Source organism: Vanellus vanellus (genome assembly GCF_965231255.1).
Source record: "Vanellus vanellus genome assembly, contig: HAP1_SCAFFOLD_45, whole genome shotgun sequence".
In the NCBI taxonomy this organism is placed as follows: Eukaryota; Metazoa; Chordata; class Aves; order Charadriiformes; family Charadriidae; genus Vanellus; species Vanellus vanellus.
This window is the reverse complement of record NW_028128545.1, coordinates 699579-714186: the sequence shown is the minus strand read 5'-3', so window position 1 is coordinate 714186 and position 14608 is coordinate 699579. Positions and strand designations below refer to the sequence as shown.

The following is a 14608-nucleotide window of genomic DNA, read 5'->3' as shown; positions in this document are numbered from 1 at the left end:
TGCACCCCGGGGGCTGTGTGCCGGGGCAGGGACTCTGCCGCCTGCCAGGGTCAGCTCTGCGCCTGCCCGGGGAGCTCCCACGGCGCTGTGGGGAGAAGCGGCGGGTGGAAGGAGCAACTCCTTGCATGGCAGGGTTCTGCTTCTGCGAGGGAGAAGTGCGTGGGTCAGGGCTGCTCACAGCTCAAGGGCAGTGGCAGAGGCGACTTTTCCAGAAGAACATCAAGGCAGGGGTACCTGAAAGGGAAGGATTTTGTGCTTTCAGTCTTCTGCTTTTCCTTTTCTGTGTGAGGAGTGAGACATGGAGATTCATCTCCCCATTCTTGAGAAGGCACTGAGTCTCCCAATTTGAGAGCTGAATAATTCTGGGATTAAGAAAAATCAATGCCCTACAGCCTACAGGCAGCACCCAGCATCACCTTTCCTGCCTTATCAGGGTCGGTCAGATGTTCCTGTCAGAGCCTGCGCCCACAGGGATGCTCCTGGGCAGTCTTCTGCTGCCAGGAGGTGTCTGCAGGACAGAGCTGAGCACACAGCGCCTATGATGGGTTCTGTGTGCACTGCCGGGAAGGAGACGTGCTGCCAGAGAAAGAGCTCCCAGCAGGGACAGCTCCAGGCAGCAGAGCCCTGGGCAAGGAGAGAGGGAGCAGCTCCCATGTGCCTTGGGAGGGTGATTTGGGCACCTTCCTGCCATCTCCTGTAATGAGGGTGCCTTCTACTGAAACCCCCCCGGTCTCCTCTCTCGCCCAGCACAGCTTCTGACATCAAGGCTGTGGGGTTTCTGGCCGAGGTGCCTCCTCAGCAGCCACATACCAATGAGAAGAAACTCCTGAGCACTGTCCTTTCCCTCAGGTCCCTTTCCTCCCTCAGCAGGAGCGTTTCTCCATCTTCCCCTCCTGTCCATGCTGCTCTTGTTCTTACCTCGTACTCTACGGGGACAAGGGGGTTCAGGTAGGAGTTTATCTGGCATTCTCCTGATGGACAATGATGACCAGCTTGTCTTCATGACACATGGATTACCGATGAGGCAAACGGTGACTTTCAGAAGCTGCCACACGTTCCCAGATGCCCACTGCTGTCGAGCAGGAGTGACTGCTCGAGAGCCCATGGGCAGAATGCTCCTCCTTCTGTCATGTTTGCCCAGCACAAAGCAGAGCTCTGAACTTGGGGAAGTCAAAAGGTGCTGATAGGAAAGAGGAAGGTCATGTGTGTTTGGGAAGGACAGAGGAGAATGGGACACAGGGAATATGAAGAGATTTGCTCAGAGCAGTCTTAACTTGTGAGTGTGCTTTCCTCCTTGGGCAGAACCTCATGAGCAAAGGGATCAGATGTCCAACAGCAGCTCCATCACCCACTTCCTCCTCCTGGCATTCGCAGACACACGGGAGCTGCAGCTCTTGACCTTCTGGTTCTTCCTGGGCATCTACCTGGCTGCCCTCCTGGGAAACGGCCTCATCATCACCGCCATCGCCTGCGACCACCGCCTCCACACCCCCATGTACTTCTTCCTCCTTAATCTCTCTCTTCTTGACCTGGGCTCCATCTCCACCACTCTCCCCAAAGCCATGGCCAATTCCCTCTGGAACACCAGGGTCATTTCCTATGCCGGATGTGCTGCTCAAATCTTTCTGTTTGTCTTCTTCAATTCAGCAGAGGTTTTTCTCCTCACAGTCATGGCCTATGACCGCCACATTGCCATCTGCCAACCCCTGCACTACAGGACCCTCCTGGGCAGCAGTGCTTGTGTCCGCATGGCAGCAGCTGTCTGGGGCAGTGGGTTTCTCAATTCTCTCCTGCACACAGCCAATACATTTTCACTGCCCCTCTGCCAGGGCAATGCCCTGGACCAGTTCTTCTGTGAAATCCCCCACATCCTCAAGCTCTCCTGCACAGATGCTTACCTCAGGGAAGTTGGGCTTCTTGTGGTTAGTGCCTGTTTTTTATCTGGGTGTTTTGTTTTCATCGTGCTGTCCTATGTGCAGATCTTCAGGGCTGTGCTGAGGATCCCCTCGGAGCAGGGACGGCAGAAAGCCTTTTCCACGTGCCTCCCTCACCTGGCCGTGGTCTCCCTCTTTCTCAGCACTGGCATATTTGCCTACCTGAAGCCCCCCTCCATCTCCTCCCCATCCCTGAACCTGTTGGTGTCATTTTTGTACTCGGTGGTGCCTCCAGCAGTGAACCCCCTCATCTATAGCATGAGGAACCAGGAGCTCAAAGATGCCCTCAGGAAACTTATGACCGGTTTCTTTTCAGAAGCAGCAATTACATATCCAATCTTCTTCTACAGATAACACATGATGTAACTCATTACAGGCCAGACTCTCTTGACTAATTTTTTTTTTCCTTTCTTTCCTTTGGTTTTTAGCTTTTCTGCATTGTATTAATGCTGTGAACAAAAGAGTCACCCTTTATCCTATTTCTGTGTCAGCTTCTGCCTGTCTTGTGTGTGCCAGGGACATTTTATAAATAAGGAGCTGCTCTCTCAGTGTGTTTAAACAAAATAAAAGACCCTTCGCTAGCTTTTTTGTCCAAGATCCTTTCTCCAAGATCTTCTCTGGATCTGCAGGGGCAGCGTCTTTGTGCTGAAGTGTACGGGGCAGGAGCCACCTGAGCTGGGTTTGCCTCCTAGCCTGACCAGCATGGCCCTGGGCACCACAGCCCCCGGCTCTGCAGAGCCGCACCACCAGCTCGGGGGCTGTGGGACACCTGGGGAGGGGGTGCAGGAATGGCTGGTCAGGCCAGCACGGATGAGCTCTCTCGGGAAGAGGCTCTGAAGGGAGATGGGCTGTGCCGGGAGAAGAGCAGGACAGACATGGACAGAGAAACCCTTTGCTGTGGTGGGGCATCTCAGGCTGCTGCCCTGTCCCTGGGGCAAAAGGACCTTCCTGAGGGTGCCCTGGGCCAATTCTCTCATGCCACCCTGGTCAGGAAGTTTGTCAGCTGGGTCTGCAACCTGCCTGCGGAGGAGATCTCCTCAGCATGCCGGCTGGGTGGACATTCTCACTGGCCTCCATGTGCTGCTGTGGGACCAGTCCCAATGGGGCTGCTCTGCTGGTGTGGGCTGGGGAGAGGGCAGGAGGTGGCCAGATTCAGGGAGGGTCTGGGCTGGTGGGGCTGGCAAGTGCCCCGGAGAGGAAATTGCCAGGGAAGAGCTGAAGTGTGGCAGTGTGCAGGCTGGGGGTACACATCAGTGTCCTGGCACAGCCGAGTTGCTGCGAGAGACATGACGGAGCAGCAGAGCAGTGTCTGGGCTGTGCCTGTGCCCGCTGGGCACCTCAGGGAAGTTGCCCCTTGGTCACCATCATGGGCCAGCCAAGAACAAGCTCCATGTCCAGCAATGGCTTCTCACCCAACTCAGAGAGGTTCTTTGTCCCTCCATTTAGATGGACACCAAATGGCAAGGCCAGAAGTCCATCTTTGCATTGTAGAGATGAGACCTAAGCATTCAAATTGTATGCGTTTTGGGAGATGGAGCCGGCTGAGGAAAAATGCCTCCACTTGAAAATGTTCTTGTCACCCAAACACTTGGGGATTAATGCAGAATTGGCTTTTACAAATCAAGAATTTTATTCTGTCTGTCCCTCTGTTTTGACATTTTTTCACTTTGACTGCACCCTTGAAATCTCTCTAATAAGCCACGTCAGAACTGAAGACTAAAGGAAAACTATGCCCAGACTTGGGTGTTTTGTGTGGGAATGAGCCCTCTGGGGTCGAGTTCCTGAACTGCAGCTCCTGAAAGACTGACCAAGCTTCTGAGGAAGTAAAAGAAGCAAACCTGCAGGTTTCTGAGGGTGTTAGCAGGCCCTGCTGACGTCCCTCACTGAAGAGACCATGGAGGGAATGAGAAGACACGTTTGCTGTCTCTGGGGACTGGTGAATCAGGAAGCTGGAGAGATTTGGTACAGGGACAAATTGAAATGCGGAGATGACTGTGAAAGTCCTTGATGTGTTTCACCAAGTAGGTTGGCCGAGCCTAGATCCCCATCTTCTGGGGAGGGGTATCCTTTCCCTCTTGTTTTTTTCTGGGCACTTCCTGGGGGCAATGCAATGTGGGACTGTGTAACACCAGGTGCAGCTTAGCAGTAGGACATGTCCAGGCTCTTTGGGGTATGGGTGCGGAGGCAACAAGGTGTGGGAGCTGTCAGGTTCAGGTGTCTTCTCATGGGGCTCAGTGGAAGAGACAGGAGCCATAGCTAAGCAGACAAGGGTCTCGGTGCTGTTGGGGGGGTGAAAGTCCTGCCAAGGCCCTTGGCTATCTTGACCATAGCCATGCTGCCCTATTGCTCTTCCTGCTGCCTTGCTTCCAACACCAAGCTGTGGTTTCCTGAGGACTTGCCAATGTATGTGAGTTCCCAACAACCCATCTGGATTCTTCCAAAGCCTTGCTATTCCTCCAGACAAGCCCCAGACATACTAGAATCTGCTATGTAACGCACCATCCAGCAGAGGAAGGCACGTCCTCCTTCCGCTGCTGCCTCACAATCAAAACTCAACCTATCTCACTTCAGCCTGATTCCCCCTGATATTTCATATCTTCTTCCTGCCTCTAAGGCACTCACTGCTACACCTACACTGCTCTCTCCCTGCACACCCATGTGCCTCAAAATCCCTTCCTCTTCCCCTGCAGTGATGGCACCTCAGCCCAGGAGGCTTGTGCATCCTCCAGGCTCGTGGATGTTTCCTGAGGCCCATCCAAGTGCGGGGAGTGCAGGAAGAAAAGAACACGGTCAGCTTATAGGGCATGACAAATGACAGCCACCCCCAGCAGCGGGCATTGCCCCCTGCCAGGCTGAGCCATGCACACAGGATGGAAATGTCTGTTATCATCCCCGGTTTGCACAGGAGGGGTCTTCCTTCCTGCCATCTTCCCAGGACAATCCTCGTCTTCCACCGCCCACCTCCGACATCAACTCTTTTGCACCACTGGTTTCAGACATAGTTTTAAGGTTTCGCTAAAGCCATCAGCCATCCCAATGTTTCTCACTGACATCCCCCGACCCTCTCTCCCACGCCTACACATAACCACTCAGTGCTGCTCAAGGCCAGCCACTCTTTAGAAGAGCCCTTAAGCATTTGGGATCTCCCAGGTGCATTTTTATAAATGGCCATGGTGAGCTTTCCTGGCAACAACCGGGCCTGTTTGACCATCTCTTAGGAAATGGTTGTCTTTTTAGGATCATCTGTGCAGAAAGAGCAGTCACAGAAAAGCACCAAATAGATCCAAACAAAAAGCGGAGGGAAGTGCCAGTGAGGACCAGGTGAGCTCCCCCCATGCCTGTGGCTTCCTGGCAAGGAGACTGTCCTGGGAAGGGGATCCAGCCTCTGCCACTCCCCGGAGAGGGAAACCGGCAGTGTCCATGCCACCTGGGGACACAAACGGTGACTTTTGCAAGACCACCCTTCATCTGAACTGCTTTGGATGTGTACTTCGGTGTGGGTTGTCGTGCCTGAAGATGCTCCAGTGACCCAGATGCATGGGGATTACGCACTTTTGGCTATTCAAAAGAAAGATTCCTTCCCTCTGTGAAGCAAAGCAGCTTCTGACTTCAGCGTGTGACTCGTGCGCAAAGAGGGAAGACAGACAAACAATCAAATTCTGGGGCAGGGAGTGTTTTGGGAGACTTTGGGGTCTGTGATTGACACAGAACTATGTTTCCTGTTAGTCAAAAACTATCCACTGTGGGATGTGGATTTCAGTGGAGGTCATGTGGCCTTAATCAACAGCTGAAGAATGTCTTTGATGGTTGATTGAACTCTGCCTCCCTTTGTTCTTCTTTGTGGGGAATTAAGAAACATCCCCCTGTGTCTGGGTGCAGCTTTTTCTCCAAGTAAAGCAGGTGGGAATTGGTGCCAGCAAGCTGAAACTTGCAGCTATAGGCTCTACTGGGGAAATCTCGTCTTTGAAGAGGACTGCTGTAAATCCGAGGTACCTGGTGAGAGGAATGGTGGGGTTGTAGGGACAGGAATGAAGACTGCCCGAGCAGGGTCTGAGGGAAAGGGTCTTGACTTCTATATTCAGACTGCATGAGGAGAGAGTCGGGATCAATATTGACTGGAGATTGCTAGTGTCACTTCATGTTTAAGAAAAAAGTATAGAAAATAATAGAAAAAGAAGAAATTGTTTATTATTCTTGTTTAGTATTGGAATAATTTCCCATCTGAAATCTCTCTCATAAACCTCCTAAGAAGTGAAGAATTCAGGGAAACTCTGCCCAGAGCCTTGGCTTGTAGGGGCGCTTTGCATGTTCATGAAACCTCTGGTGCCACGTTCCACGTGCAGCTCCTGAAAGACTGACCAAGCCTCTGGAGAAGAAACAATCAGCAGCAAAGCTCTGTGATTCTGAGGGTGTTAGTGGTCCCCACTGAGGGCCATCTCTGGAGAGACAGTGGAGGAAATGCCCAGGCAAGATTCCCATGCATGTGCAGCCGAAAGTCAGAAGCAGTGGTTGGAGGCAGAGACCCAACTGTGGAGGTGGCTCTGAAAACCTTTGCTGCATGTCACCAATGAAGAGAGCAAACCTGGAGCCCTGTCCCCTGGGAAAGGGTGTTCTTCCCTCCTGGGAGTCTCAGGGCATTTCCTGGGGGCAGGGAGAGGTGGGGCTGTGCAATGCTGAGTGCAGGACAGCAGTGGGCCACCTCCCGGCCTCTGTGGAGCTGAGCAGGTAAAGAACCTCTGGGGACGTAAGGAACATAAGACACTGGCTGTGTCTTCAAACAGAAAATTTCCTGAGTATTTGCCAGTGCCTGCGAGTTTCGAACAACTCACCCAGATTCTTCCAAGGCCCTCCTAATGCTCCGGTACCACCCGAGATTTCATCTCCTCCAGAATTGTTTGAATCTTCACTCCATATTCCGGCATGAAAATGCACACACACCTTCTTCTGCTGCCACACATTAAAACATCAGCCTTGTTCAACTCAGCATTAGCTCACCTCAGCCATGTTCTTTCAGGTCTTCTTCCTACCTTTAACACACATCATACTGCACACCCACTGTTCTCTCTCTGTAGTCACATGTGGTGCACAAACCCTCCCCTCTTCCCCCGCAGTGCTTGTCAATCTGGAAGAAACACATTTTCAAAGTGTTGGAGCAAGTAATTCCACTGTGTTCTTGGTCCAGCAGTGGAGGCAGAAGACCAGCTTGGCTGAACAGGGAGCTCCTCTTGGAGCTCAGGAGGAGTAAGAAATGGTATGATCCCTGGAAGCAAGGTCAGGCTGCACAGCAAGATGGCAGAGCTGTTGTTCATAGATGCAGGGCGCAGACAGGAAAGGCCAAAGCTCAGTTAGAGTTGGAACTGGACAATGGTTCAGAAAACAGAAAAGCCTTTTTTAAATATGTTAATAGAAAGAGGATGTCTAAAGAAAGCATTGGACTGATACTTGTTGAAGATGGTCATCTGACTAATAGGGATGAAGGAAAAGCAGAGGCATGCAATGCTTTTCTTGCCTCACTCTTTAATCACGCATCGAGAGCTTGGGCTGCCCGGTCCCCTGAATGGGAGGATGAAAAATGTGGGAAGAGTGACTTTCCCTTTGTGGGCAAGGAAATCGCCAGGGAGCAGATGTATCAGCTGAGTGTTCACAAGTCCATGGGGCCTGATGGGATTCATCCCAGAGTACTGAAGGAGCTGGCGGATGTGCCGGCAGGATCAATCATCTGCCAAAGGTCTTGGGAGACTGGGGAGGTCCCTACTGAGCGGAAGCAAGCCAATGTCACTCTAATCTGCAAAAACTGTGTGAGGGAAGACCCAGAGAACTCCAGAGCTGTTGTCTAACCTCCGTTCCTGGAAAAATTATGGAGAAGATTATACTGGGTACTATTGAAAGGCATTTAAAGAATAGTGTGGTAATGAGGCACAGTCAAAATGGGTTCACAAAGGGAAAGTCCTGCCCAGCTAATGCCCAACCAATGCTTCTGCCCAACTAATCCCCAACCAATCCTTCTGTGATAAGGTCACCCACCTGATGGGTGAAGGGGAGGTGGTGGATGTCAATTTTCTGGATTTGAGTAAGGCTTTTAATACTGCCCCTCACCACAGCCTTCTGGACGAGCGAGTTCACAGTGCACTGGGTAAAGAACAGGCTGAAGGACAGAGCTCCAAGGGCTGGAGAGAATGGAGCTACATCTGGCTGGGGATTGGTCACCAGCTGTGTTCCTCAGGGTTCAATTCTAGGGCCAGTTCTGTTCAAGATATTTATCAATGATCTGGATGCAGGACTTGAATGCAGCATGAGCAAGTTTCCTGATGATCCCAAACTGGGTGGTTCTGTTGATTTTCTTGAGGGACCAGATGCTTTCCAGAGAGACCTAGATAGACTGGAGCATTGTCCAGTGATTAATGCGATGGAATTTAACATGTCCAAATGATGGATCCGGCACCTAGGACGGAGTAATGCTGGGCATAAATATAAATTGGGAGAGGAGTGGCAGCCCTGCGGAAAGGGATGGGGGGTGCTGGTTGGCAGCAGACTCACGAGGAGTCAACAGTGTGCCCTGGCAGCCAAGAGGGCAAACCACATCCTGGGGTGTATCAAACACAGTATCACCAGCCGGTCAAGAGAGGTGATTGTTCCACTGCATTCAGTGTGGGTGCAGCATCAGCTTGAATATTGTGTGAAGTCACGGGCCCCACCATTGGAGAAAGATGTGAAGGCCCTTGAAGGCGTGCTGGTGAAAGGGCTGGAAAGAAATGTCCTATGGAGAGCAGCTAAGAAACTTCAGCTTGTCTTGTTTGGAGAAAAGGAGCCAGAGGGGTGACCTCCTTTGGCAAAGGTTTTGTTCAGAGCATGCAGGGGTGGATGGCAGATGGCAATGGAAAGAGGAAATAAGGTGACCTGAAGGAGAGCAAACCCTCGGGACCAGAGAGACGCAGGGCTGGACTGTGCAGCCCTGGCAGGAGAGGGCTTTGCGCTCTTGGATGTCTTTGCAGCCCTGCAAGGCCTGTGGTGCAGGGGAAGCTGATCTCCAGGAAGGAGAAGGTACTTTTGAAAATGTCCTCAGCAATGTACATCCCATGATCCAACAACACTGGGAAAATCATTGCTCTGTTCCTTGATTGCATCATCAAAGGGATGACTGAAGGCTGTGGGAGAAGCACTGCCTACATCTACTGGATGGAGATGGGACCGGACTTGCCTCACTGCAGCTGCCTCAACAAAAGCATTGAACGTCCCTGAGGTTCTCTTCGGGTGTGTTACACGGCTGCTCTGAATGGCGATTGTGTTCCTGCAGGTCTTGTGCTGTCCCTGCGGGCTGCCTGCGGCTGTGCCGGAGAGCCCTGGCACCTCCCGTGGCACCACAGGTTGTAGGTAACCTTCCAGTGGAGCAGCTGTCCTGAAGGAGGTTAGGCACTGTAGGGGTGTCTGTGAGAAACCGGCCATGGGTGCCAAAGGAGATGTAGTAAAGACAGGTGGTGGAGAAGGGAGAGAGACTCAGCTCTCCTGACGGCAATGGCTCCATTGGCTCAGAGGAATACCTCTATAGGCTGCTCTGGACATCATGAGCAGGATCAGGCTTCATTGTCCTAAAGGTGGGCATCTACTGACACTTCAGCAGCCTCCAAAATGATGACCCCAGACACTGCCCTCTCCGTCTTAATTACTCCACCAGCTTCCTGCAACTGTCTTGCAGCACCTCTGGCACCTCATGTGTCACCTGTGCTTTGCATGGCTACAGGAGGAACATGAAATTCCTGCCTTTCACTGCCTGGGTGTGCTGTCTCCAAGTGGGACAAGAAGAGGGGATTCTTGGAACCAACTGTCTTTGACAGGGGAAATGACACTGCTGGAAAGAATTTTCTCTGCCCAGCAAAGGGAGAAAACATGAGTGCTGACTTCAGCTTGTTTCTCAGCAGGTTCCCCTGGAGCCCCAGGGACATCTCTGAGAGAGCCCAGAGGGGATAGAGGCAGTGCCACCGTGGGCTGGTCCTCTGCTGCTGATCTGGGCCGGGATGCTGGGCCAGAGGGAGCTCCTGGCAAGCAGGCAGCGCTGCAGAGAGACAGCTCTGCCCAGGAGCAGCTCCTCTGCCCAGCGCAGCAGGGCTGAGGGCACTGCCTGCAGGCAGCGAGGGCAGACAAGAAAAGGGAGAGAGAGGAAAAGGAGGTCTGGGGTGGGAGGACAGGAGAGAGCACACCGGGGAAGAACCCTTGGCAGCCTTTCCCATGGTAAGTCTCTGGCTGTGGGGCAATGCAGATGAGTTCCTGGCAGTGTCTCCTACACCTGGCACATGCCATGGCTGATCGGAGCTGTCAGGACGGCTCTCCTGGCTTTTCTGGTGTGGAGCAGGAGGGCATCCGCTGCACCATCAGAGGGACAATGAAGGTCAGCTGCCTTTTCCCAGGGATGGCTCTGGGGTTTGAAGATAGGTGTGCAGGCAGGGGTGGGCAGGGCTGTCCTTGCCAGCAGGGTCCCTGCACCCCAGGGGCTGTGTGCCGGGGCAGGGACTCTGCCGCCTGCCAGGGTCAGCTCTGCGCCTGCCCGGGGAGCTCCCACGGTGCTGTGGGGAGAAGCTGTGGGTGGAAGGAGTGACCCCCAGCACAGTAATGTAGGGATGAGCAGGTCAGGGCATGGTGCTTCTGCTCTCAAGAGAGTGCAGCACGGGTCAGCTCTACCTCATGCCATTTTTCAGAGGACCTCTGGGGCAGCACACTGACTCAGCAGCATCTTCCCCTTTGCAGCCACATCAGGTTTGCTGTGAACTGGTCTCTATCCCCCGCACACTCAGAGATGCCCCTGGGCAGCGCCCCGTCCCTGGGAGGTGTTTGCAGGCAGAGGTGGGCGCACAGCAGTGGGACGGGGTTTGTGAGCACTGAGCGGGAGCTGAGCCGGGGACAGGGAGACGGCTGCCGGCAGCAGAGACACGGGCAGGGAGTGAGAGGGAGCTGCTGCCTGAAACACTGGCGAGGGGGATGTGGGCACGTCTGTGCTGTCCCGGCAGCACAGGCACCTTCCCCTGGGCAGCTCCTGCCTGGTCTCCATTCCCAGCCTGGGCACAGCTCTGCCCTCCAGCACACGGGGTCTCGGGCACGCATTGTCCCTGCAACAGCCAGAGCTCAGCAAAGGACAAACCCTGGATTGCCATCTGCTTTGCATGTCCCTCCTCCTTTGTCAGGAGTGTTGTGGCACTTCACTGCCGTCCCCTCCTGCCTGAGCTGCCCTTGTTCTCACCGTTGGATAAACTGAGTCAGTGCGGGGGGTGAGGGCTGTGGGTGGCAGATTCGCCTCACGTTCAGATGCCGACCCTTTGGGTCCTGCTCTGCAGTCATGTCTAAGGGAGCAACGTGCCCAGGTCTCCTCCAGCCAACTTCAGGACATTAACTATTTCCCTGGGGAGTCCTGCGGGGCTGCAGGGTGCTCTCCAGAAGGGCACAGCTCTCCCATAGTCTCTCTGTGCTCCCTCGGATCCACATGGAGAAGACATCTCAGTGCTCAGGCCATGGAAATGCTGCTGGGCAGCTGTATGTGGGCAGCTGCTATGATCCCTCCTGGTCCCAGTCGGGGAGGAAAGAGATGAGGAAAGGCAATGAGTCTGTATATCTGCCCTTTGAACCTGGATTCCTCTCCTCTCCTCATCAGTGTCCTGCTTCTTTTGATGGGAACACCCGAGAGGGATCCTCCTCCTGCTGCAAGCTGCCAGCACAGGGCAGTGGAGAAGAGGGCAGATGGGTAGAACAGGTCTCCTCTCTCTGCACTAAGGCTCCCTTAGTCCCTTTACTTCTCAGGACCCACAAGACTTCACCTGGAGTGCATTAGAAATGTCAGGGATTTCAGCCATCCCAAACCCCTCAGAAATGTGGCAAGTGCAACCAGAACAAAATAAAGAAAAAAAAATCCCCTCTGCCTGTCTGTGCAGTTGGGCAAATTTCAGACAACAATGCTGAAAAGCTCTTTGATATAACACGATTACATTTAATTGGAGATCGCTCTGCTGCCCTAGTTCCCTCTTGCTGCACAGAAAGGAGGAATTCTTGGGAGCCCATTGCAGTCCCGGCTCCCAGTGGCAGCCTCAGCCAGCAAAACCCGGAGCTCAAGGGAGGGAGCTGCAGAGAGGTGCTCCTGGACAGAAAGTCTGAATGTGGGTCTGCAAAGAGACATGCAATACACTATGCTGGGAGAAGTCTGGTCTGACGCAGTACTGCCTTTTCCTCCTTAACAGATAACCACAGTTAATATTAACAGATACCCGGAGGAAGCACATGTCCAACAGCAGCTCCATCACCCACTTCCTCCTCCTGGCATTCGCAGACACACGGGAGCTGCAGCTCTTGACCTTCTGGCTCTTCCTGGGCATCTACCTGGCTGCCCTCCTGGGAAACGGCCTCATCATCACCACCATCGCCTGCGACCACCGCCTCCACACCCCCATGTATTTCTTCCTCCTAAACCTCTCCTTCATAGACCTGGGCTGCATCTCCACCACTCTCCCCAAAGCCATGGTCAATTCCCTCTGGGACACCAGGGCCATCTCCTACCAAGGGTGTGCTGCACAGGTCTTTTTCTTTTTCTTTTTCATGTCAGCAGAGTTTTATCTTCTTGCTGTTATGGCCTATGACCGCTATGTTGCCATCTGCCATCCCCTGCACTACGGGACCCTCCTGGGCAGCAGAGCTTGTGTCCGCATGGCAGCAGCTGTCTGGGGCAGTGTTTTTCTCTATGCTGTGCTGCACACGGCCAATACTTTTTCGCTGTCCCTCTGCCAGGGCAATGCCCTGGACCAGTTCTTCTGTGAAGTCCCCCACATCCTCAAGCTCTCCTGCTCAGATGCTTTCCTCAGGGAAGCTGGGCTCCTTCTAGTTAGTGCCTGTTTAGCCTTTGCATGTTTTGTTTTCATTGTGCTGTCCTATGTGCAGATCTTCAGGGTGGTGCTGAGGATACCCTCACAGCAGGGAAGGCACAAAGCCTTTTCCACGTGCCTCCCTCACCTGGCCGTGGTCTCCCTGTTTGTCAGCACCGGTATGTTTGCCAACCTCAAGCCCCCCTCCATCTCCTCGCCATCTCTGGATCTGTTGGTGTCATTTCTGTACTCGGTGGTGCCTCCAGCAGTCAACCCCCTCATCTACAGCATGAGGAACCAGGAGCTCAAAGATCCCATTCAGAAACTGATTTCATGGTCACCTTCGAAGTATCAGTAAAGTTACCATCTCTCCACAGATGACTCAAAGGATGTTCTACACCAGTCCTGAGCTTTCTTTGTTCTCTTCATTATTATATTCATGGGAGCTTTTTTTATTATTTTTTTTTATTTGCATCTTCCTGCTGGGATGTTTGGTTTCCTTCCACTTCTACAGGGGCATTAACGCACTATCTCTCAAATTGTGCCTCTATAAAGGTGCCTAACACTAGGTCAGAACTGAAAATCTCACAGCATCTCTATAACAAAATGACATCTCCTTTGTGCTATGCACAAACATAACACAAAATAACAGGCACAAAACAGCTTTCTTCCAAAGCTGGTCTCAGGAGTAGGCTTGAGTAATGGCATCCCCAAAAAGACTGGTTTTGCTTTGGGTTCCGCACAGCAGCATGAGCAAAAATGTCCCGGTCACATTGTGACCTTTTAGTCACCCAGTCACATTGTGACTGACTCGTCATCATGTATGACAGTGGAAGCAATGGCTGGTCACTGAGTGACATAGCCAAGGCTGTCACATACAAGACATGACCGACAACTTTATTCTCAAGGGGGAAATTGAGCTGCATGAAGATCCCCCATGCTCTCCAGGAGCAGTGAATGCCTGGGGTGGGTACTGAATGGAGCCCCACAAAGTGAGAAATCACCCAAGATGGAGTCACCAAGCTGAGTGTTGCGGTTGACATGCGTGAGGGATGGGACGCCATGCAGAGGGACCTGGACAAGATGGAGAAGTGAACCTCATGAAGTTCAACAAGGCCAAGTGCAGGGTCCTGCAGCTGAGTCGGGGCAACCCCCAGTACCAGTACAGGTTGGTGGATGAAGGGGTTGAGAGAAGTCCTGCCGAGAAGGACTTGTGGGTACTGGGGAATGAACAGCTGGACATGAGCACGCAATGTGTGCTCACAGCCCAGAAAGCCAACCATGTCCTGGGCTGCATCAAAAGAAGCATGGCAGCAGGGCGAGGGAGGGGATTCTGCCCCTCTACTCCTCTCTCTTGAGACCCCACCTGGAGTGCTGCATCCAGCTGTGGAGTCCTCAGCACAGGTGTTGTGGTTTAACCCCAGCCAGCAGCTAGGGCCATGCAGCCGCTGGTGCAGTTCACCTCCTTCCCCCAGAAGGGCAGGGAAAAGAGGGAGAAAGAGAGGAAAGGGAAAGAAAAAAAAAAAAAACTAAACAAAAACCTCCAAAATTATGCATTGAAGTAAAGATAGTTTAACAGAATGATAACAGAAAAGGAAAAAAACAACAGCACCAACAACACTACTACTACTACGGCTGCTACTAATGACAATACACGTCACTCTCACCACTCAGTGAATCAGTAGCTGCCCGAGCAGTGCTCGCGCATACCCGCCCCCTGGCTGAACCCATCCAAATACTGAGCATGACCTCTATGGAATGGAATATATCTTTGCCCATTCCATCGTTCTCTCGAGGCCCTTGTTAGCTTCGATGGACAGCTGAAAATAAAGTCCTTGA

The 14608-nt window shown here is 52.8% G+C and overlaps 3 protein-coding genes across 3 annotated transcripts in view; 2 read left to right on the top strand and 1 right to left on the bottom strand.

The window, feature by feature from the left end:
- The window catches only part of LOC309684213 (olfactory receptor 14A16-like), a gene marked incomplete at both ends in the record, with an annotated part of 151839 nt that overhangs the window by 98255 nt on the left and 38976 nt on the right, over positions 1–14608 (bottom strand). The window lies entirely within an intron of this gene.
- On the top strand, positions 1326–2288 carry LOC309684187 (olfactory receptor 14C36-like; the record flags this gene model as incomplete). Its single annotated transcript, XM_082500132.1, has 1 exon — positions 1326–2288. The coding sequence occupies one exon, from the start codon at positions 1326–1328 to the stop codon at positions 2286–2288; it is 963 nt and encodes a 320-aa protein (XP_082356258.1).
- LOC309684186 (olfactory receptor 14A16-like) lies at positions 12192–13127 on the top strand (the record flags this gene model as incomplete). The annotated part of the gene is made up of 1 exon (XM_082500131.1): positions 12192–13127. The coding sequence occupies one exon, from the start codon at positions 12192–12194 to the stop codon at positions 13125–13127; it is 936 nt and encodes a 311-aa protein (XP_082356257.1).